Consider the following 23,866-nt stretch of genomic DNA (forward strand, 5'->3'; position numbering starts at 1 on the left):
TGCCATATGTCGTACCTTACTGCTCGATTTTGCTCAGAATACTATAATACACACACACACACACACACAATGTCACTTACCCAGTGTACATCTGTTTGTGGCATGAGACGCTGCAGATTCACATGCTGTGCATATCCCGCCATCTAGTGTTGGGCTCGGAGTGTTACAAGTTGTTTTTCTTCGAAGAAGTCTTTTCGAGTCACGAGATCGAGGGAATCCTCCCATTTCGGCTCCATTGCGCATGGGCGTCGACTCCATCTTAGATTGTTTTCCCCGCAGAGGGTGAGGTAGGAGTTGTGAGTATACTAGAGGTGCCCATGCAATGGAGTAGTAATGTATGTACCTAATGTCTATTAAAATAATATATATTTACATATTTACAATTTTCATGCAATTAAAAACGTCTACAGGCTACCGGGGAGGTGGGAGGACGCATGTGAATCTGCAGCGTCTCATGCCACGAACAGATGTACACTGGGTAAGTGACATTTTCCGTTCAGTGGCATGTGTAGCTGCAGATACACATGCTGTGCATAGACTATGAAGCAATAATCTCCCCAAAAAGTGGTGGATAAGTCCTTGTTTGGATATAGGATTACCTGCATGAGGTTTTTGGAAAGCTAGAAACAATTGTTTTGTTTTCCGAAATTGTTTCGTTCTGTCAATGTAATACATTAGTGCTCTCTTTATGTCTAATGTATGCAAGGCTCTTTCGGCTACTGAGTCTGGTTTTGGAAAGAAGACTGGGAGTTCCACTGTTTGGTTTAGGTGGAACGGTGATATAACTTTTGGTAAAAAATTTGGATTTGTACAGAGAACCACTTTATGTTTATGTATTTGTATAAAAGGTTCTTGTATAGTAAATGCTTGTATTTCACTTACCCTTCTAAGAGATGTGATAGCTATTAGGAAAGCTACTTTCCAGGTTAAGTATTGTATCTCACAAGAGTGCATGGGTTCAAATGGTGGACCCATGAGTCGTGTTAATACAATATTGAGGTTCCACAAGGGAACTGGTGGTGTTCTCCGGGGTATGATTCTTTTTAAACCCTCCATAAATGCTTTGATGACTGGGATTCTAAATAGTGATGTTGAATGTGTAATCTGCAGGTAGGCAGATATTGCTGTGAGATGTATTTTAATAGAAGAAAACGCTAGTTTAGATTTTTGTAAGTGTAATAAGTAACCTACAATGTCTTTGGCGGAAGCATGTAGTGGTTGAATTTGATTATTATGGCAGTAATAAACAAATCTTTTCCATTTGTTTGCATAACAATGTCTTGTAGTAGGTTTTCTAGCTTGTTTAATGACCTCCATACATTCTTGTGTAAGGTCTAAATGTCCAAATTCTAAGACTTCAGGACCCAGATTGCTAGATTGAGCGATGCTGGATTCGGGTGTCTGATCTGTTGTTTGTGTTGAGTTAACAGATCTGGTCTGTTTGGTAGTTTGATAAGAGGTACTACCGACAGGTCCAGTAGTGTTGCATACCATGGCTGACGGGCCCAGGTTGGTGCTATAGAGTATTAGTTTGAGTTTGTTTTGACTCAATTTGTTTATTAGATAAGGAAGGAGTGGGAGAGGGGGAAAAGCGTAAGCAAATATCCCTGACCAACTCATCCATAACGCATTGACCTTGGACTGAGGGTGTGGATACCTGGACGCAAAGTTTTGGCATTTTGCGTTCTCTTTTGTTGCGAATAGGTCTATTTGTGGTGTTCCCCAGCGTCGAAAGTAAGTTTGTAGTATCTGGGGATGAATTTCCCATTCGTGTGTTTGTTGGTGTTCTCGACTGAGATTGTCGGCTAACTGGTTTTGAATCCCTGGATGTACTATTAGGCGAATGTGAATCGCCCAATGCCAAATCTTTTGTGCTAAGAGAGACAGTTGTGATGAGTGTGTCCCTCCCTGTTTGTTTAGGTAATACATTGTTGTCATGTTGTCTGTTTTGACAAGAATGTGTTTGTGGGCTATTAGCGGTTGAAATGCTTTCAAAGCTAGAAACACTGCTAACAGTTCTAAATGATTGATATGCAGTTGCTTTTGTTGAACGTCCCATTGTCCCTGTATACTGTGCTGGTTGAGGTGTGCACCCCACCCTATCATGGAAGCATCTGTTGTGATCACGTATTGAGGCACTGGGTCTTGGAATGGCCGCCCTTGGTTTAAATGTATAGGATTCCACCATTGAAGCGAGAGGTGTGTTTGGCAGTCTATCAACACTAGATCCTGAAGTTGACCCTGTGCTTGTGTCCATTGTGTTGCTAGGCACTGTTGTAAGGGGCGCATGTGTAGTCTTGCATTTGGGACAATGGCTATGCATGAAGACATCATGCCTAGGAGTTTCATTACAAACCTCACTTGATAGTGTTGGTTTGGGTACATGTTTAATATCACATTTTGGAAGGCTTGTACCCTTTGTGGGCTTGGAGTGGCAATCCCCTTTTGTGTGTTGATTGTTGCTCCTAAGTATTGTTGTATTTGACACAGTTGTAGATGTGATTTTTGGTAGTTTATAGAGATCCCTAGTTTGTGAAGGGTTTCTATGAGGAATTTTGTGTGTAGAAACCAATCGTCTAAGTAACGGAATACGTGCATGTGCTGCCTCCTGATGTGAGCGGCCACTACTGCAAGGCATTTTGTGAATACCCTTGGGGCTGTTGTTATGCCGAATGGTAATACTTTGAATTGGTAATGCACGCCTTGGATTACAAACCTCAAGTATTTCCTGTGGGAAGGATGTATGGGAATGTGGAAATTAGCATCTTTGAGATCTAATGTTGACATGTAATCCTGTTGTTTGAGCAAGGGAATCACGTCTTGAAGTGTCACCATGTGAAAGTGATCTGATTTGATGTAAAGATTCAGTGTTCTGAGGTCTAATATGGGTCTCAGTGTTTTGTCCTTTTTTGGAATTAGGAAATACAGGGAGTAAACACCTGTTCCTTTTTGCTGGTTGGGTACTAGTTCTATTGCTTCTTTTTGTAACAATGCTTGGACTTCTAGCTGTAACAGATCTAAGTGTTGTTTGGACATGTTGTGTGCTCTTGGAGGCACATCTGGTGGCAAATGTAGGAATTCTATGCAATAACAATGTTGGAGAATGGCTAGGACCCATGCGTCCGTAGTTATGTGTTTCCAGTTGTGGTAATAATCTGCAAGTCTCCCCCCCACTGGTGTTGTGTGGTGGGGGTTTGTGACACTGAAGTCACTGTTTGGTTTGTGGGGTTTTTGGGCTCTGGAATTTCCCTCTTGTTTTAGGGAACCGTCCACCCCTATATTGTCCTCGAAAACCTCCTCTCTGATATTGGCCCTGATATGTGGGTCTGACTTGTGAGGTGGAAGGCTCTGTGGTTTGGGCCCGAAACCCCCCCTCTAAAGTGCAGCTTCCTAAAAGTGCCTCTGCTCTGTGGGGAGTAGAGCGCGCCCATGGCTTTGGCCGTGTCCGTGTCTTTCAGTTTTTCTATTGCAGTATCCACCTCCGGCCCAAACAACTGTTGTTCGTTGAAAGGCATATTCAGCACAGCCTGCTGGATTTCTGGCTTAACCGGAGGTTCGTAACCATGCGTGTCTACGGATGGTTACTGCCGTGTTCACTGTCCTGGCCGCCGTGTCTGCTGAGTCCATAGCCGACCTTATTTGGTTGTTGGAGATAGTTTGGCCCTCCTCGACAACCTGTTGGGCACGTTTTTGGAACTCCTTGGGAAGGTGTTGAATGGGATGTTGCATTTCATCCCAATGTGCCCAGTCGCATCTTGCCAGTAGAGCTTGAGAATTGGCAATTCGCCATTGATTGGCTGCTTGTGCTGCCACCCTTTTGCCTGCTGCATCGAATTTCCGACTTTCCTTGTCGGGCGGTGGTGCGTCTCCAGAAGTTTGTGAGTTTGTCCTTTTCCGGGCTGCTCCTTCTACCACTGAATCAGGAGTTAACTATTGTGTGATGTATACAGGGTCAGTAGGGGGAGTTTTATATTTCTTCTCCACCCTAGGTGTGATGGCTTTGCCTTTGACTGGGTCCTGAAACACCTGTTTGGTGTGTTTTAACATGCCTGGCAGCATTGGCAAACTTTGGTATTGGCTGTGCGTAGATGACCGGGTATTGAACAAGAAGTCATCTTCTATGGGCTCTGCATGCAATGTTACGTTATGAAATGTAGCTGCCCTGGAAACCACCTGCATGTAAGCAGTACTGTCCTCAGGTGGTGATGGCCTTACCGGGTAGCAATCAGGACTATTGTCTGAGACCGGTGCATCATACAAATCCCATGCATCCGGGTCATCTTGGCCATCCCTGTGTGCGTTGGTGACTGCATCATTGGGGGTGTTGCTACTGGGGACAGATGTGGCGAGTGCGCTGGCGATTGTTGTGGCAAAAACTGTGGTGGTGTTTTTTCTTTAGCCACTTTCGCTTTTGGCTGCATTTCCGCCTCTTGGAATGCGAGCTTCCGCTTCATCTTTATTGGAGGAAGAGTTCTGATTTTCCCCGTGTCTCTTTGTATATGGAGCCTCCTCTGGGTATGGTCTGGCTCTCCCATGCCCAGTTCTTGTTCAAATCTGTGGCCTTGTAATTGTGTGGAAAGGCCTTGTTCCTCTGTATAGGAGCTGTGTTTCGGCTCAGAGGCTGCATGTTTCAGCACTGAAATCTTTTCGGCAGTCTTTTTCGGCTCCGAGGAAACCTTTTTGGCTTTCGGGGTGCTGAACTCTCGGTGCCGAGTCTGGCCGGAGCCGTTATCTCGACCAGAGTCAGATATCTTCAGCTGCTGCGAGGCCTTTTTCGGTGCCGATGTTTGGTCACCGTGTTTTTGGGTTAAGCCATGGCCTGTTGGCGGTGGCGTCCCCTTGGCCTTCATTATTTTGGCGTGAGTATTCCCCCGGGGCTTGTTTACTCACGGTTTGTTGCGTCTTCGGCTGCTCACTCTCAGACTCGTCCGAATCTCGAATGGAGAACCTCTCCTTTTCTTCGACGTCGATGTGCCCGGTCGGTGTCATCTGGAGCCTTCTAGCTCTTCGATCCCGCAGTGTTTTCTTGGATCGAAATGCCTGGCAAGCCTTGCAAGTATCCTCTGTGTGTTCAGGAGACAAACACAGATTACAGACCAAGTGTTGGTCTGTATAAGGATACTTTGCGTGGCAGTTGGGGCAGAAGCGGAAGGGGGTCCGGTCCATGAGGTTTGAAGATGGACGCGGTCGGGCCGACCAGGCCCCGCCGAGGAGTGGAAGCCCCGAAGGGCCGCCGGAGCGCTTCTTTCTTCGGTGTTGATGTGCTAGCACAAACCCGGTACCGAGCACAAACAATACCGTCAAATTTTCCGATAGTTAACTAACTTTTCCGAACCGAAATACGGAGCGAAGAGGAACATGTCCGAACCCGATGGCGGAAAGAAAACAATCTAAGATGGAGTCGACGCCCATGTGCAATGGAGCCGAAAGGGAGGAGTCCTTCGATCTCGTGACTCGAAAAGACTTCTTCGAAGAAAAACAACTTGTAACACTCCGAGCCCAACACTAGATAGCAGGATAATGCACAGCATGTGTATCTGCAGCTACACATGCCATCGAACATATATATGTATATATATATATATATATATACATATATACATATATACATACACACACACACACACACGGAATTGTTGGAAGATGTGGAATTCAGTAAGGGTGCTGCGCCACCCCACCCCACCCCACCCCCCATAAAGCAGAAAACGCCAAATTCTATGTTTAGGTGTCTTTTTGAACGATAATGGCAGGCTGGTAAATACCTGTTACTTGAGCTTATATTTTGGATTGAAGATTGGAGGTGGCAGTAAAGGAAGGAAAGAAAAAGAAGCTGCATATCTTCAGCATACACTTAAAAGGAGAAACCAAATCAAAATATTATGTGTTCTAGAGATGTGCTGTACAGGGAGAAAAGGATAGGTCCCAAGACCTAACCCTGCGTAAGTAACCGGCAAGGGGGTTGATGGGGAGAGTTAGCACCATCAGATTGACATAGATTCATCAAAGAAATCAAAGGAGAATCAGTGGATTACTGGTATGAGTTATCTATGTGTTTAGATGTCAAGGGGTATTAGGAAATATACAATATTAGTACAGACAACAATTGATTGCTTTGAGTGGACATGATGATAAATCGGTTACATGCCAAAGGCAGCCACCAGATTGAAAGAGATTAGTTTGGCTATTCAAGATGAAGTATACAGTGAGTATACTATGTACAAGGTGTTGCAAGACTTTAGAAAAGAAAGGAAGTTATCAAATAGGACAGGAAGCAGTTGCGTTTGAAGGGTCTGCAGTAGATGCATTTTTTAGTAAAGGAAATACTGTTGCTGCTTTAAAGCACTGAAGTTAAATTTCAGGGCTAAGAGAGTGATTCATGAGTGATATTAGACAAAATAGAAGGGCAAGCAGCTTGATGATGTAAAGGCTTTAAGGTTTAGACAGTGTACAGCAGGGGTTTGCTTTATTGAGCATAGGGATTATTTCCGCTGTGGGTGTCAGAATGAGAATGTTTTATTAAGTGACACAAGAGACTAGAAAACAACGGAAATAAAAGGGTGCTAGGGAATATCCGAGCAAATTGTTGGTGCGTCTCATTTAAGTCATCTTAAAAGAAATATTGGTGGCAAAGGAAGAAGAGAGGGGGATTGAGAGAGGCAATGGTGCACTGGAGCAATTATATTTGTTATAAGAGAAGGTTTTGGGGGAGGAGAACAAAGTGAGATGCCCAAGTCCTGAAATTAGACTTGGCTGCGTGAGTTACATCCAAGACATCAACATTTTGGAAATAATATCAATCACGTAATGTCACCTCTCTGTTCAACTATTTCTAGAAATGACTGAGCCTCTGAATCTGGAACAAACAAGGGTTCAAAACAGATAGACATTTGCAGAATTTTATCTTTAATAATACAAGGAAAAGGGAGTTTGTTTCACCAGTGATGTTGAAGGCACCTAAGTTGGCACATATTCTTACACCAGTGCGCCTAGCAAAGCACTTAACAGCATTAGACTGGAAAATGCCACAAATGGCCTTATGAAAAGAAGGCCCTGAGAATGGGTCCACACTCAAACTCCACTGGGAACCAAACACCCCACTGTAGTGTTTGACTCTCATAGGGTAGTGTTGCAGGGTAGTCCAAAGTTTAGTCAAGGGAGGTGGTGTGGACTAGTAATCACCATTCACAAGCACACAAGAATAACACTCAATAAATGTTTGCCCAGTCTGTGCTTTGTCTTTTGATAATGTAAAAGTACATTTATTACACACACTACTCAATACTACACAACAATTTACAAAAATACACAAAGATGATGTAATTACTTTCGGATGACATTGTGTAATCATTCTTGTATCTCCAAAGGGGAAATATAAACCAACAACCTACATGGCAGAATATTCACTTGTAGTCTAATGCAACATTTGACTCTAACTTGGGAGTGAGAGCACCTGATACCGGCTATAAAGTACATCTACTATGATCACTGATGGCTGTCAGACTCATTACTCACATAAGCATCAACAAGGAACATGTCTAAGCAGGCTGGAGTGGTTGGCGTTGCTAGGTTTACTCTCAGAATGCTCTGAGCAGTCTACTCACACCACTAAAAGGTGTTGGCCAAGAATCATTATAATCTATATTGAATTGCTCAACATAAAAATGATGCACCGTTGACACAGTCCCTAAAGGACATCAATTGGTTGTTAATAATGATGTAATACAATCTTTCATCCCTTACATTTTAAAACACTTTTACCATAATATGCTACCATTTTCGCTATAGTCCCTAAGGTACTTCATTACTGTAAAAACACCTGTAATTACAGCCTTTCACCCTAGAGGGTGTTCACCATTATAACAATCCTGTTATCATAATTCAAGCCACAGTGACTGTAGCCATACTTTTCGCCCATAGAGGGCAGAGTTCTCCATACTGAAACAAAAGTTCCAGCTGGGACTTGGTTAAAAACAGGTTGGAACCCCTGGGGCGTTATCACTGTCAAGTCCCACCCACATTAGGGTGGGGATATTGGGCAACTCCCCGGTTGGGGGTTTGCTGGTGAGGCTGTGCTGCTTCTGCAGCCCCACACCATCCATTTGTGTCATGTTGATGGCGATCCCCATATTCCTGGGGCCACGACAAGCTCAACAAGAGCAGCTTTGGGGTTAAAACATAGCCCAGGCCCCGCAGGGCACTATGGGGTGCTCCTCGAGGGAGTGCACATATTTACATAGTGGTTCTCCTGCTGAGCCGGGGAAAGCTGTTTCGTTGTTATCTTTATTTTTCGCATTAAGTCTCCTGCTGCATTCTTCTTTCTCTTGGGGTGTCCGGTCCCACCCGGACACCCCATGTGATGACACTTCATTTGTAGGACTGCTTGTAGGAACCCAACCACGGCTGCCTTCGCCAGCTCCCCAGACGCACAGTGCTCCATGTTGCCATGGAAGCTGGCAGCCTCAGGTCAGTCGGCCCGCTCCTGTGTGGCAGACGTGTGCAGCAGTCCCACCCTCCCCCGCTCCCACCAGACACGGGCACTAGCAACAGGAGTAGGCGGGCCTCCCGGGGGAGTGCAGCAGCACTCCCCCCCAACCTTCTCGCTACTCTGGGGGTCCAGGAATGGGTCCTGGCCCCCTCATTTGCCAGGATCTTCACATGGAGCACAACAGCACTCCCAGGCTGTACTTCAGACGCTGGCCCTGCCCACAGCATGCAGTCATCTTTCCAGGTGGCGCAACAGTGTTCCCCGGCCTCTGCTCTTTACGAGGTCCCCGGGTGGAGTCCGGGGACCACCTTCCACATTCACAGGGAGTGCAAAGATGCTCCCTGGCTTGCTTTGGCCGCACGGGGAGCCTGGATGGGGTTTGGGCCCCTTCACCACTGAGGTGGGGGTGCAGCCATAACTCGGGCCCCAGGGAGCCGTTTGGGACGATTCTGGTGTCATTTAACTCCTGGGAGCGAGTCCTTGCCACCAGAAGCAATTTCTTCAGGCCTCCTGACCTCAAAGACCCTCAACTGTTAGGGAGCCAGTCCCGCTGACTCCCTGCACCATCCTTTCATTTGGGTGCCTTCTTTCTTCTGGGCAGTGCGCTCTCCTTGCATCCCGGCCCAGTCTTTCCCCAACTGATCCTCGGGTGGTGTAAGGGGGCCACCTTACCTGGCCCTGGCATAGGCCTTGTTGATTTGGAAGTCATTTAGGGGCAGAGTTGTTGCCCCCGTGAACAATCAGGGGGTTCTTCTTTCCAGTTGTCCATGAGCCCGTCTTCAATCCCAGTGTCCTGCATAGAAACACAGCCGAGAGTAAGCCCTCCCCGTGCAAGACCTTTTAAGTGGGGGCGAAAGTGTCCAGTAGGGCTGCACCTCTGGCCTATCCAGATGTGGCTAATCACTTCTCCATCCCTAGCGCAACCTTTCTGCACAGTCTTCTGGGATAGCACAAAATGGCGTCATCCAGGAGTTAGTCGCCACGTGCTCTGAGAGACTCAGCCCCTCCTCCCGGACATTCCTTCCAGGGCATCTCAGGCCCTGTTCCTGGCACATAATGCTAGCTGGCTGACTGATGCAAGGCCCTGCTCCTGCAGCTAGACAGAGCAATACTTGACCCTTATCTTGAGATGAGTCAGGGAAGGATGACATCCATGGATGACCCATAAGCTGTACGGATATGCTTTTGTAACCTAGTACATTTTTCTTTTCACACAGGTTACAGTGTACAATAGTGCGACTCTGGAGTCTGTGGACCCGAGGAAACGCAAGTTGCGCCCAAGGCCATCCTTTCCCATTGACACTTAAAGGAGTGTCACTACAATGAAGAGACAGTAATCACACTGACTGACTATCCCTAATGTGTACATCCATGTCTCATAAGACCTACTCCAGGTCACCACCCACTCTGCATTGTCCCTTCTGCGCCAGGCTACCTGGGCACAGGTGTTGAGTTGCGTACAACGGTAGTCTTCCCTGTGCAGCACCCACACAGGTGCACAAGTTTTCATGTGTAACCAGCCCTGCGCTTCCTACCTTTGCAACGTCGCCGCAGCCTTATATTAGCAAAGCGGTAACGCGGTAAACATGCAAATCCCATTTTACCAGGAGTTCACTGTGGGTGAATCCCAGTTTATGAGGCTCCCTCACAGTAAAAAGTAAAAAACTGTGTGATCCAAACACAAATAATCTGGGCAAACCAGTTATTCAGACCCCCTCTCACAAAAAGGAACACTTTTGTGATAAATCACCTCCAAAACAAAGTGAAAAATCATTCCTAGGCATCTCTGTATCCTCCTCTCTTTGAAGTATAAAAATGATTTCACTGGTGTGTGTAGTACCTTAATGGAAATGCAACGTCATAACTGGTGCATACCATCAAATCCATATTGGAAGCCATTACACCCCCACTGAATGGCAGAAAACAGCTACTGCAGGAAAAAAAAACTTGGAGCTAGGATTAGGCTTTAGACAATTCAAAGATGATGAATTGTGAAGAAGTTACCATTAGAAATGCAATTATTGTAGGTCTACCTGTCCACATTCTTGCTCTTTTAAAATCAGTATTTTAGGCAGCAGCTCATTTGTGGATGATCATATCTCACTAACTGTGTATACAGTGCACAAGTTTCTATTTCTTGTAAATGCTATGTTTTGCTTTGGGTAAGGTAGTAGACATTACTGAGCTCTAAAACTCTAGACTTCGAATAACAAATGGCTGTAACCTCCAAATAAGTCAGGATTGTATTTCGAGATTCGTAAACCTAAGACAGCTAAATGTTGGAGAAGTGTTTTTCCATCTCAAATTTCGACGTTTGGAACTCTTTTACAAGCTCCATTGACACTGCTCCACATCTTTGGTTTAAGTTAAAATGTCAGACTTGCACTTTTTTCATTTGATATTTTCTTGGCAGATAGTCTGGTAGTTCGGTGTGTTTCTCATCAGAAAGTCAGATCACTCTTTCCTTTTCATCTCTTATATTGTTCCTGTTAGTGATATTTTAGTTAACGTTCAAGAACACTCGTACTTCCAGGTTTAAATTTAAAATAGTGGTATGGCCTGAGACCTGGGGAATGCAGGTAATGAATTGGTTACTGTAGGAAGTTGGCTCTGTATGCACTATTTCAAAGTAAGGAATAGTATGCACAGAGTCCAAGGGTTCCCCTTAGAGGTAAGATAGTGGCAAAAAGAGATAATACTAATGCTCTATTTTGTGGTAGTGTGGTCGAGCAGTAGGCTTATCAAAGGAGTAGTGTTAAGCATTTGTTATACATACACACAGGCAATAAATGAGGAACACACACTCAAAGACAATTCCAGGCCAATAGGTTTTTATATAGAAAAATATCTTTTCTTAGTTTATTTTAAGAACCACAGGTTCAAATTCTACATGTAATATCTCATTTGAAAGGTATTGCAGGTAAGTACTTTAGGAACTTTGAATAATCACAATAGCATATATACTTTTTACATAAAACACATTTAGCGGTTTTAAAAGTGGACACAGTGCAATTTTCACAGTTCCTGGGGGAGGTAAAGTAATGTTAGTTCTTGCAGGTAAGTAAACCACCTACGGGGTTCAAATTGGGGACCAAGGTAGCCCACCGTTGGGGGTTCAGAGCAACCCCAAAATTACCACACCAGCATCTCAGGGCCGGTCAGGTGCAGAGTTCAAAGTGGTGCCCAAAACGCATAGGCTTCAATGGAGAGAAGGGGGTGCCCCGGTAAGTACCCGCGTCTTCGGAGGGCAGACCAGGGGGGTTTTGTAGGGCACCGGGGGACACACAAGCTCACACAAAAAGTACACCCTCAGCGGCACTGGGGCGGCCGGGTGCAGTGTGCAAACACGCGTCGGGTTTTCAATAGGTTCCAATGGGAGACCAAGGGGTCTCTACAGCGATGCAGGCAGGCAAGGGGGGGGCTCCTCGGGGTAGCCACCACCTGGGCAAGGGAGAGGGCCTCCTGGGGGTCACTCCTGCACAGGAGTTCCGATCCTTCAGGTGCTGGGGGCTGCGGGTGCAGGGTCTTTTCCAGCCGTCGGGATTTTAGAGTCAGGCAGTTGCGGTCAGGGGGAGCCTGGGGATTCCCTCTGCAGGCGTCGCTGTGGGGGCTCAGGGGGGACAACTTTGGTTACTCACAGTCTCGGAGTCGCCGGAGGGTCCTCCCTGAGGTGTTGGTTCTCCACCAGTCGAGTCGGGGTCGCCGGGTGCAGTGTTGCAAGTCTCCCGCTTCTTGCGGGGATTGCAGGGGTCTTTAAATCTGCTCCTCTGGATACAAAGTCGCAGTCTTTGTTGAACAGAGCCGCTGTTCTCTGGAGTTTCTTGGTCTCTTGGAAGCAGGGCAGTCCTCTGAGGATTCAGAGGTCGCTGGTCCCAGGGAAAGCGTCGCTGGAGCAGTTTTCTTCTTAAGGCAGGAGACAGGCCGGTAGGACTGGGGCCAAAGCAGTTGGTGTCTTCTTTCTTCTTCTGCAGGGGTTTTTCAGCTCAGCAGTCCTCTTCTTCGGTAAGTTGCAGGAATCTAGTTTCCTAGGTTCTGGGGAGCCCCTAAATACTGAATTTAGGGGTGTGTTTAGGTCTGGGAGGGCAGTAGCCAATGGCTACTAGCCCTGAGGGTGGCTACACCCTCTTTGTGCCTCCTCCCAAGGGGAGGGGGTCACATTACTATCCCTATTGGGGGGATCCTCCATCTGCAAGATGGAGGATTCCTAAAAGTCAGAGTCACTTCAGCTCAGGTTGCCTTAGGGGCTGTCCTGACTGGCCAGTGACTCCTCCTTGTTTTTCTCATTATGTCCTCCGGCCTTGCTGCCAAAAGTGGGGCCGTGGCCGGAGGGGGCGGGCAACTCCACTAGCTGGAATGCCCTGTGGCGCTGGAACAAAGGGGGTGAGCCTTTGAGGCTCACCGCCAGGTGTTACAGCTCCTGCAAGGGGAAGGTGATAGCATCTACACCCAGTGCAGGCTCTGTTACTAGCCACAGAGTGACAAAGGCACTCTCCCCATGTGGCCAGCAACATGTCTCGAGTGTGGCAGGCTGCTAAAACCAGTCAGCCTACACAGGTAGTTGGTTAAGGTTTCAGGGGGCACCTCTAAGGTGCCCTCTGGGGTGTATTTCACAATAAAATGTACACTGGCATCAGTGTGCATTTATTGTGCTGAGAAGTTTGATACCTAACTTCCCAGTTTTCAGTGTAGCCATTATGGTGTTGTGGAGTTCGTGTTTGACAGACTCCCAGACCATATACTCTTATGGCTACCCTGCACTTACAATGTCTAAGGTTTTGCTTAGACACTGTAGGGGCACAGTGCTCATGCACTGGTGCCCTCACCTATGGTATAGTGCACCCTGCCTTAGGGCTGTAAGGCCTGCTAGAGGGGTGACTTATCTATACTGCATAGGCAGTGTGAGGTTGGCATGGCACCCTGAGGGGAGTGCCATGTCGACTTACTTGTTTTGTCCTCACCAGCACACACAAGCTGGCAAGCAGTGTGTCTGTGCGGAGTGAGGGGTCCCCAGGGTGGCATAAGCTATGCTGCAGCCCTTAGGGCATCAGGGCCCTTGGTACCAGGGGTACCAGTTACAAGGGACTTACCTGGATGCCAGGGTGTGCCAATTGTGTAAAACAAAAGTACAGGTTAGGGAAAGAACACTGGTGCTGGGGCCTGGTTAGCAGGCCTCAGCACACTCTCAAATCAAAACATAGCATCAGCAAAGGCAAAAAGTCAGGGGGTAACCATGCCAAGGAGGCATTTCCTTACAGTTACATTTTGTCCCTACCTATGTTGTGCAATTACCTCTGGGTCAGACTTTGATATTCCTGATTGCAGGTCATTCTTGCGACCAGGACTAAAAAAAAAAAAAAAAAAACTTGAAATGGTTGCTTTCTTTAAATATAGCTAGACTTACAAATAAACAATTAACTAGTTCTGGGGGAAAGGCGACACAATCTGCTAGGTGTTGTTACTTGTATATAAAATAATCATTTTGGTAATTACACCTTTAGTGTTCGTTACAAAACAATTTTTCTGCTCTTTTACACAGAAATATACCACAAATATCAAGCCTGCAAAAGCTTACAATATGTGGATTCAAGAGTTAGCCCTAAAACCTTCCAGAACCTCTCCGCCACTTGATTACTAATGCGCATATGCATTGACTCGCTTGTCATGATATGTACCAACAAGTACTGGAATACTTGAGATTTGCTATTGTGTCTCTTCTACCTTTTATACTGGTGACAAGCTGCATGAAAGGTAATGAGCATAGGCCACTGAAAGATAGGTACTGAGTGAGGTATTCCTTAAATCATGTTGTCCCATTCGAGCAGCACGCTACTCCAGGCACTTCTTGGCTCGGGGGATGAGCGGCCATCTGAGCTTCCTAGACAGAGCATCATCTGTGGTGAGGTGTCACCACACGGGGTGGGGGGATTCAGGGGCTGGGGTGTGTGCACGTGAGTGTAATGTAGGGGAGTGGCTAGAAATCAGCTTTATTGAACAGCCAATAAAGCAATTCCTCCTACAGCTATTATGTAGCACAGAACTCAAAAGTTAATAACAGAGGAGAACTAATATGCAAAATGACTAGGTGATTTTGGATTTGTGAACAGATGGAATTTTATATTATGCCTAAGACATCAAAAGAAGTGCCTCTAACAGACTCTTAGATTCTGCAGAGGCAAATTCAGAAATCCATTTAAATGATGGAGACCTCTCCAATCTTTGATATTACTCAGGAAATCAGGAACACGAGAGGCAAAGTGCAGGCACAGAATGATTGGCCTACTAGTTCAGTTAGGCCCATTTCTTCTATGAGGTTGCGAAGCAGAGTTTTACTATCAACAAGCCTGAATTCAGTAGAAGTGTTCAGAATGATGAGGATGGGCAACCCCGCTTATATGACAATCAAACCTAAGTTATGGAGGACAACTATCGAGACTGTTGATGTGTTTTAGAGACCAAACTTCGGACTGTCCGCCCTCTGCCCAAGAAATTATCTGGGAAAAAGCAAAGTTGGAGCCATTAGGTAAAAACTCTTTGTGTGACTTCTCCACCAAAGGGGCGTTAGTCAGGACTCTGGTGTAAAACAGAGGGTCTCAAATTAAGAAAGGTTTAAGATGTTCAAGATTGACTGGGAGAGATGCAGATGAAATTCAAGGAGCATTCTTTTTAACAAATATGAAAGCAGCCCATATATAATTGCATGTATGCCCTTATAGTATTTGCACAATATATTTCACTATGAAATATTAACTGACCCACAGATGGAATGGAACCATCAAAAGTAACACTGAGGAGATGTCAATTTCTCACACTGAGTTTGCACCCATTAAAGTACAATATTTAATTTTCTTTGATTTAACCAAAATTGTAATGTGTTGCAAGAGAATGGTTGATAGGAAGAATAAAAGACTTACTTAACTGGAACTTACCAATTATTCTATTACTGCAGGCGTCCAATAGTGGCAGAGAACAGAACCCCAAGGAACCCAGAGTGGTGAACATATGCTGACAGTTTGGGATGGAAAACTGGTCGAACAACTGTAAAGCTTTGCTCTGGAAGAAAAGATTACATTTTAGTTTTTTGTCTCTCTTAACCTTCCTCCCTCCCACAAACAAAGTGTTTCCAGCCTCAATATTTTAAATAAAGGTAACATTATAATATATATTGATTTCCTTCACATACAACCTTATAAACTATTTTTTGTGCTGCAAATACAATGTTATCATAATATCTGCTTATTAAACTTAATGGGAATAAAAACAGGACTTGTGACACTAGGTCACATCTTTATCAAGTCAATGCGATTTCTAGGTTGCACAGCCACCCCATTTCAACAATGCCATTCAAAAGGTGGCTACTGATGATGTATGTGCATCCAGAGCAGCCATTTACATATACATTCGTAATATATGAATAAATCTAGTTCAAAGATGGCTGCTGTCGATATGCAAGGGGCCTAATCTCACGGGTTTTATTAGATGTGATTGGGTGCCATAAAACCAGTTTTGGTGTTCTCAATAAGTAACGGGATTTCAAAATACTGGTATGCGTGGTACCGTTGTACATTTTCAATTCCGTATGTGTGGAATGCAAATGATCTAGGGTCTTCCGCAGGGAAGGTGACCCAAGAGTAGAATGCTTCTGTTTGTTAAGCTTCACTAGCTTCTAAAATGAATGTAACATCCCCATCCTCTTCTGTTAAGCCATGCGCTACTAAGTGTAGTGTTAATGCTGGTCTGGCATTCGTAGGAATGTCTATGGTGTTAGCCATATTGTGTAATGGGTGAAGAGATGGAACACCAAGTGGGGAGAAAGTCCTTTTAATAGTTTGAGCTCGAACAACCTACAGCCGAAATAGGTGCTCAGGTGTTCAGCTGAGGAGGATCATCCCCAAGATCATGGACATCTATGTATAATGGTACTTAGGGTACCTGTTGTGTGTGAGACAATGATAGTTAGGGTATCCGTAAATTAGTGCCTAAACACCATCGTTGGTGGCACCATGTCGTAGTTGGAATCTTGCTCTAGGCAAGATTGATGGTTTAGGGATGAGAGCACTTTTGTTTGTAGGCGACTAAGCCAATCCTACAACAAGACGCAACTGTCAGTCCAACCCTCTTGGCTCACAAGCAGTACATCACCAAAACTCTAATAGAAAAAGGTGATTTGTGGCATAGACTCAAGAGTGCGACATCTCAGGGGAGTCATGGTTAAACGGAGATTACCCTTTTATCATATGAACATGTCTCGGTCACACACAGGCAATGAAGGAGATTCAGTAACTTTTCAATAGGTTTTATTAACAAGACTGCAATCTACCGTAAATTGCCTGGGCTGCAATGATTAGGATAATGAACAATGCAAGAAACAGAATTGTGAAAACAAGAGTCATGAATACAAAGACCCCCACCATCTTGCAATAACATAGGATGTAAAACAGGTGTGAAATAAATCCTAATACCCAGGCATGATGAACCTAATCTCCAACCTAAGGAGAGCTTGGTGCGTTAAACCTAATCTGCCAGTACCATGTGCATGAGAAGATCCTCCCCCAACACTTGTTACCTTTGAATTAGGTATTTAGGTCAGACTCCGTGGTGACACGAAGGCTGGGTTTGCAACAAGGCAGCGTGCAGAATAGATGGCGTTGATAGCATCTGGTAGGAATCCCTCTGATAACCTTGTCTGCGTGAGATATATTTATACAGATCTTGTAGGACGCCCGATGCAGGTATGTTCCCAAACAATAGATAAGGAGGCATGCTAGGGGTGGCAATCATATAAACAATTCCCTACAAAAGTACATTATGTTCCTGTCACACTTAAGTGGGAAAGGGACATGATGTAAATACCTACGTATAGCACATGTCTGATGCTGATAGTGACGCCTTTGCAGTGGCACTGATAACATAAAATCAAAACATTTCACTAACTATAAACATAGCAGCCATTTTGAAAGAAATAATTCAATAGGCTAAGACAGAGCAAGCTAAGCGGGTTAAAAGTCACTAGGTGACAGGGGCACAGGCCTGCAAGCCAGAAGGCTAGGCTAAACTCCTGAGTCCCATAAGAACTTAAAAGAATCCACTACACTAGGTCACAATCCTAACCAAGCCAATGCGGTTTCTAGATTACACAGCCACCCCATAAAATATCCACAGCAGCTAACTTGAATTAGTATTTATTAAAATATTACAAATTAATTCAAAGATGGTTGTCACTGATGTACACGTTTTGAATGTGTCCATTTTTTAATGCCGACGTATCGTTTCCACAATGCCATTCAAAGGGGCTACTGATGATACATGTGCATCTAGAGCAGCTATTTAGGAATGCATTTGTAATATATGAATAAAACTAGTTCAAAGATGGCTGCTGTCGATGTGCGCACATGGCGGTCATCTTTCAATGGATTTGTTCAAATGATAGAAAGCCATACCTAGGTGCCTACCGCGCACAAATTTGCATCCACAATCACAGTCAGCCCTCTTTCAATAGATACATTTTTTTTAAAAGCAACACGCGGGGAGTGAGCAAGAATACAAATGCACGCCAATGGAGTGCTTGAAGTAAAAGAAAAATGTAGATCCCAGAATAAAAGCAACGTCAGCGATGGAAGAATACAAGTCAACCAGTTTGAACACCAAAAGACCAAAATGCTCCCGGGCAGAACAAACACAAAAATAAGGAGGAAAGCAAAATTGAATCAAGTAGAGACAGCTAAGTTAAGACAACAAAGTCATCCAATTATGAGCAAATGGCTGTTCCAAAGCCCACTTTAAGTATATGTTGTATTTTGGAACAATAGGTGTGAAGATGAGCTCTAAACTAAAGAACTAAGAGCTAACTTATTTATGGCAGGGACAGTTGAGCACGGAATGAGAATATTATTATGCCAAAATGCATGTTGAGCATCACAATCATAAAAAATGATATCCAAGTCTGCTAATGGATGAGGTAGCTGTTCCATTGAGCCACTGTATAAATCCACATACAAAGTTCTAGTTTAGACCACTGATGTATTTATCGTCCCAAAGCTTGGGATGATACATTCTCCTCAAAGGCATTTCTTCCCTGGAGCATCTTTTTATGCATGAGGTTAGTGAATTAGTGGGTCTCAGTCTGCACATGAAACAAAAAACACTAATCACAACATTTCAGTTGCCTGGGTGCGTTTTCAATAAGTAAACACTTGCAGGTGAAAACAGAACTTGTAACTGCACTGGCCCAAAGCCACCTGTAGTACAAAATATCTTTTAATAAAGACCACCCCCGCTCCTACGGAAAACTTAACTTAGAAATATAATCATGGTTAAAACCCAACTGGACCCTAATGAAGCTACACTTGCGACCTAGTAGCAAAGGGTGTGTCATTGCCGTCTAAGGGCCTTCTAATGAAGTTTATACTGCACATAACATTGAGACGTAGGTGGCGCTACCGTGGCCCAGGGATGACCACTCATCAATATCTGCTCTAACTGGTACCGGGTAGTATGGGCACTGCTACGTAATTTGGAAGGTGTGAAATGAAGTGTTGGCTAAGGATGGAAAGCATCTGTTAGGAGGTGAAAAGTCAGAGGAGAAGGATAGAAAATGAAGCAAAAGAGACCACAAATGAATGGCGTGACATGGTAATGACGGGGTGAGATACAGCAAAAGAATGAAAAGGAATAACAGTGTCAAATAGGAAGGCGGAAAGACTACGTTATAGAAAGAGCAGAAAGAGTGGGAGAGGATAATGAAAGGAGAAGGAGAGAAAGACAGCAATACCAGCAATTTTAAGAATAATGAAAGAAAGGGCAGAAGCGTAAAAGTAATTAAAAAGAGACAGGAAATAGGACTTTGAGGGAGGAAAAAACTGGAAGAAGCCAGTGGCAGACAACAAGATGAAGAAAAGGTCAACAGAGCAGTGAAAGGATGAAGAAGTTGGTTGGGAAATGGGGAATACAAACATGAAAGAGAAATAAAAGCAATATGTAAGACATAGTACGAAACATAAACAGTCCAGAAACAATTACAGATCGACACACTGACAGAAAGATAGGCAGGTTGGCTAAAAAGACTGTCAATATCTAGAAAAATTAAAAAGAGGTTAATTTTCATGCCGTATCGGTAAGTCCCAATGTGAGCTTGCACTGCCCCCATGTGGACAGACTGGTAATAAGTGTGGTGAGCACTAAATAAGAGACAGAGACTATACTGGGATTTGTGGAAAAAGAAAATAGTACATTACTTCTCATTACAATAGACAGCTACCTTGGCCAAAGTTAGCAGACTTGCGTATTAAACTACTTAAAACAATCAACTTGTATTTGAAAATATCACAAGGCTCGTAAAACACTAGGATGCATTAGGCGAAAACATCTTGACAATTCTCTTAGAAAACAACATCAAAGTGAACTTTAAAAAAAAGTTTGTACTACCATATGTCAGTATTTTTAAGAATGAATCTGTAGATCAAAACACTGCTGCAAAGAGACAAGTTAGATCAGCACAAGGCCAGGGACCCGCAAGACTAAGTGTCAAGGAACTCCATAAAATTCTACCGGAATTGGGCAATCCAGAGAGCTGGCAATCCAGCATCCCACTTTTACAAGACTTCTGCAATAAACTACTAACACATTATATAAACATAGCAGACACACTGAATTCTTACAACAGCCACGAGAAAATACTCATCTCAAACTATACAGCAAACAAACATTTTAGAAGAAACCCGTTTTCTATGTATGTCAGTATTCCAAGAAATTACAACCCCCAAACTTGAAGATCTTTTGAAAGCTAGCAACCCCGTCATCTACACTTCAGACCCCAGCCCTCCACATGTTTTCATTAAGATCTTTCAATCAACATTGGCATCTAAAGCGAGTCAGATGTATTATGAACAACTCCTTAAAAATAGGAACCATCCATGAGATATCAAAGAATGCATACATACACCCACTTTTAAAGAAAAGCAACTTAGAACCTCAGGACCCCAGCAACTACAGACAAATCTCCAATTTGCATTTCCTTAGCATTCCTATGGAAAGGTAAGCCTTTCTCCAGATCTCAGAATTCAGAGAAGAAAATGAACTCCACTCATACTCCCACCCAGGGAGAGGCACCAAATCTGCTTTAATCACAATTTGGGACAACCTCAAAAAACAGTTGACAAAAATGATGTTTCTGCATTACTACACAAAGATGTTTCAGCAGCTTTGGACATAGTACAAGATGACACACATTACTTCCTAGACTGAAAGAAGCGGACATAAGAGATCTCACCATCAACATACCAGATTCACACTCCACCTTTCTCTTCAGATCCTCGCCTCGTAAAACAGGAGTTCCACAAGGACTCATCTCACCTCTACTACTTAACATATACATAAAACCATAACTAAATCTTATCAAAAGTTTAAAACTCACCTGCGAAAAAAATACACCCAGATAATTCTCAAACTGGAAAGCCCTAAGGAACGTCAACACTTAACACTTGCCTCATAGTCCTTGATGAATGAATGGCATAGCATCATGCCATACTGAATATTTCAAAAACTGACCTTCTGACCTGCAGTGATTAAAAAAAAAAAAAAAAAACACTATAACACTGTATCTTTCCGACCAGATGAACTGGGACTCTTACTTTACACTTTCCATTAACACTGAAGTGGACAGGATGTTTTGATCTACCTACCTTCTACACACTAGAAATACTTAGATGCACTCTACACATTTTGGGTTTCTTCGGAAGGTACAAACAACATTACTCATCCTCTCAAAACTTACTAATGGACTACACCACAGCGTCTCACTCACAAATATCAGAAGGCTACAGAGAATCCAAATGTGAGCAGCAAGACTACTTCTAAATGTAAATATGCAAACCCACATTTCTCAGATCCTGAAGGCTCTGAACAGGTTCCCAACTCAAGAAGATCCTCTTTCAAATGACAGCGTATAACTCATGGAGCTAATAATTCATTTTCATTCATTTCAAATTAATTCAAGCACAAAAAAAAATAAAAAAATCACAAAATATTCCCAACCCAGGAATTTCTGTTCCAGGCTGGCACTATGCTTAATACTCCCTACTATTTATAGGAAGACAACCATTGGTGGCAAAACTTTGAAATCACCTACATATAACATCAAAACCACTGAGAGTCAAAGAGTTCAGAAGGATGGTTAAGATATGGTTATTCCAATGTGATCCTACAAACAAAATCCACACATTCTCATTTCGTATAGCCTTTAGGACTTTTTGAAGGTCAAGGAAGTGCTAACCATGCAGAAGCCTTTTACAAACGACACCTAATATCAGGGAGAACCGCATCCCTCTAGAGACATTAAAAACATGCATGCATCTCAAACACATCAAAGTATGATCAATGCAAAAACCACTGACTGTGTGCTCCTCAAAATCTTGGCCTAACAATGTACCATCCAGACCTCAGTCCGTCCCCGACGAAGTCTGGCAATTTCAGTGGTGTTTAATGTCATCTTTGTGTAAGAGACTGGGTAGAGTTGTTGCCATTGGGGGGTTGTGAGGTGCAGAAACCTAGGAAAGAATAACTTATATCACCTGCCCACCGATAATCAACACTCAGTCCTTCTTTCTGCTCTGCATAATTTCTCAGATTGCATCTGATCTCAACATTGTATATAGCCTGCATGAAAATTAGGTGATTCATAATTAAGAGGTTATCCTCTCCTTTACTTTCTGATTAGAATGATACTCTCCTTACACACCATCAACTGCATGCCTCCGTTTCCCTGAGTTAACCCTATCTTTGCCCATGCCTGCTGCCTTACTCTCTACTAATGTCAGTAGAATAACCAGACTCCACCTGACAAAGCATAAAATTACCTTTGGAATAATTGCTTCTGCAACACCAAAACCTATTTAACCTTTCCATTTATCCCTCTAGCATAAACCACAATCTTTCATTCTGTTTAACCAGTCCTTGTTATCTCACGAAATGTAATCTTCTTCACACTACTCCATCGCCCTTCATTTCCGCTTAAACTAAATCACTAATAGTTACTGCTATATCCTTTTAACTGAATACATCACCATTTCAAAATTTAAGACATTCTTCAGTTTCCTGAGCACAAAAGACTTACCCAATAACCAACAAATCTACAACAACAATTGAGAACTAGATTAACCATAACTTTGGGATACAGAGTAGCATACTACCCACCATAAAGTGCTTCAGTGTCTCACTGGAGACAGTGATATAAATGCAATTACAATACAATTTTTAAACCAACAATCAGGCACACTCTTTTACTTCTATTCAAAATAGGTAATTTCAGTGCCAGAACATATAAGCTTCAATGTTTTACTCTTCCAACAGGTCAACCTTATCAACATTTTGACTATATACTAGCCATCTTTCCAACTGCAATAAAGCTCTAGCTGCTGCGAAATATTGTCCATACATCTCCAATGTCATGTCAACACACAAATCATTCGGGGGGGGGGGGTCTTATTGTTTAAAGCTTTCATTAAATTCCAATACAGTTTTGTTCCCCCAGACAGCATCAGTGTCTGTTTGCAACTGAGGAAGAAGAGATAAAAAATGCTTTTCAGCTATTGCTGGTTGAGGCATGGCTTAAAACCATTTTAAAAATCATAGGTTTTGAATCCACTTCCTGCTCATATTGACCCTAGCATTTGGCAGCAGCATTGGCAAGTCCACAAACAGGCAACGGAGACAAAATCCTACGCAACATAAGCTCACCTTTTTCACTACAGCTTTGAGAGGTAAAGCTTTTGGCCTTACTGATTCCTAAGACGACGACCGAAAAAGAGAAGATCCACTGATCCCCAAACTCATGCACAAGGCCAGATCCTTAGTCGTAAGGTCACTGAGCAGGGAGAGGCACCATTCAATTTTCTTCCTCATGCAAAACTTAATCATGTGTCACTGGAGTCACCACGTTCCAAATGTTCACCTGCATTTGGGTCTCTCATCATTGCTGCCTACCTGCTGCTATCCTCCTCTGTAATTGGAGCCCCTTCTGCCTGCTCTACGGCTGCTACAGCCTTCCACCTCTTAAGGATCAGTTGTGCTTTCAGCAGGTGACCCAGAAAATGAGGACTGTCACTTAGCACTAAGTCTGGGCAGATATACGTTTACCAGCAGCACTGCTCATATAGCGGAGTCTCTCATTCTCAATAGTCACTGCAAGGCCTCCTTGGTGGCAGCCGTTTTGCACCAGTCCCATATCACCTATTCCAGAAGCTCCTAGGGACATATAAGCTATGCTTCAGAGATCTGCCCGGATCACCACATTAGAAACAGCCACAACAGCAGACCCACTAGGTAGGGAATAACCTGGCCCATACCCCAGCACCACTTTCCATCCTACTAGCTCCAAGAAGGAGGTAT

General features: G+C 43.8%; 1 protein-coding gene across 3 annotated transcripts in view; it reads right to left on the reverse strand.

The window, feature by feature from the left end:
* The window catches only part of FASTKD2 (FAST kinase domains 2), a 211,076-nt gene that overhangs the window by 145,623 nt on the left and 41,587 nt on the right, over positions 1-23,866 (reverse strand). For all 3 annotated transcript variants that reach the window (XM_069225975.1, XM_069225974.1, XM_069225973.1), the window contains one exon: positions 15,412-15,535. In XM_069225975.1, the coding sequence (XP_069082076.1) occupies positions 15,412-15,535 (124 nt within the window). The remainder of the gene's footprint in view (positions 1-15,411; positions 15,536-23,866) is intronic.

Source organism: Pleurodeles waltl, chromosome 3_1, assembly GCF_031143425.1.
Source record: "Pleurodeles waltl isolate 20211129_DDA chromosome 3_1, aPleWal1.hap1.20221129, whole genome shotgun sequence".
Lineage (NCBI taxonomy): Eukaryota > Metazoa > Chordata > Amphibia > Caudata > Salamandridae > Pleurodeles > Pleurodeles waltl.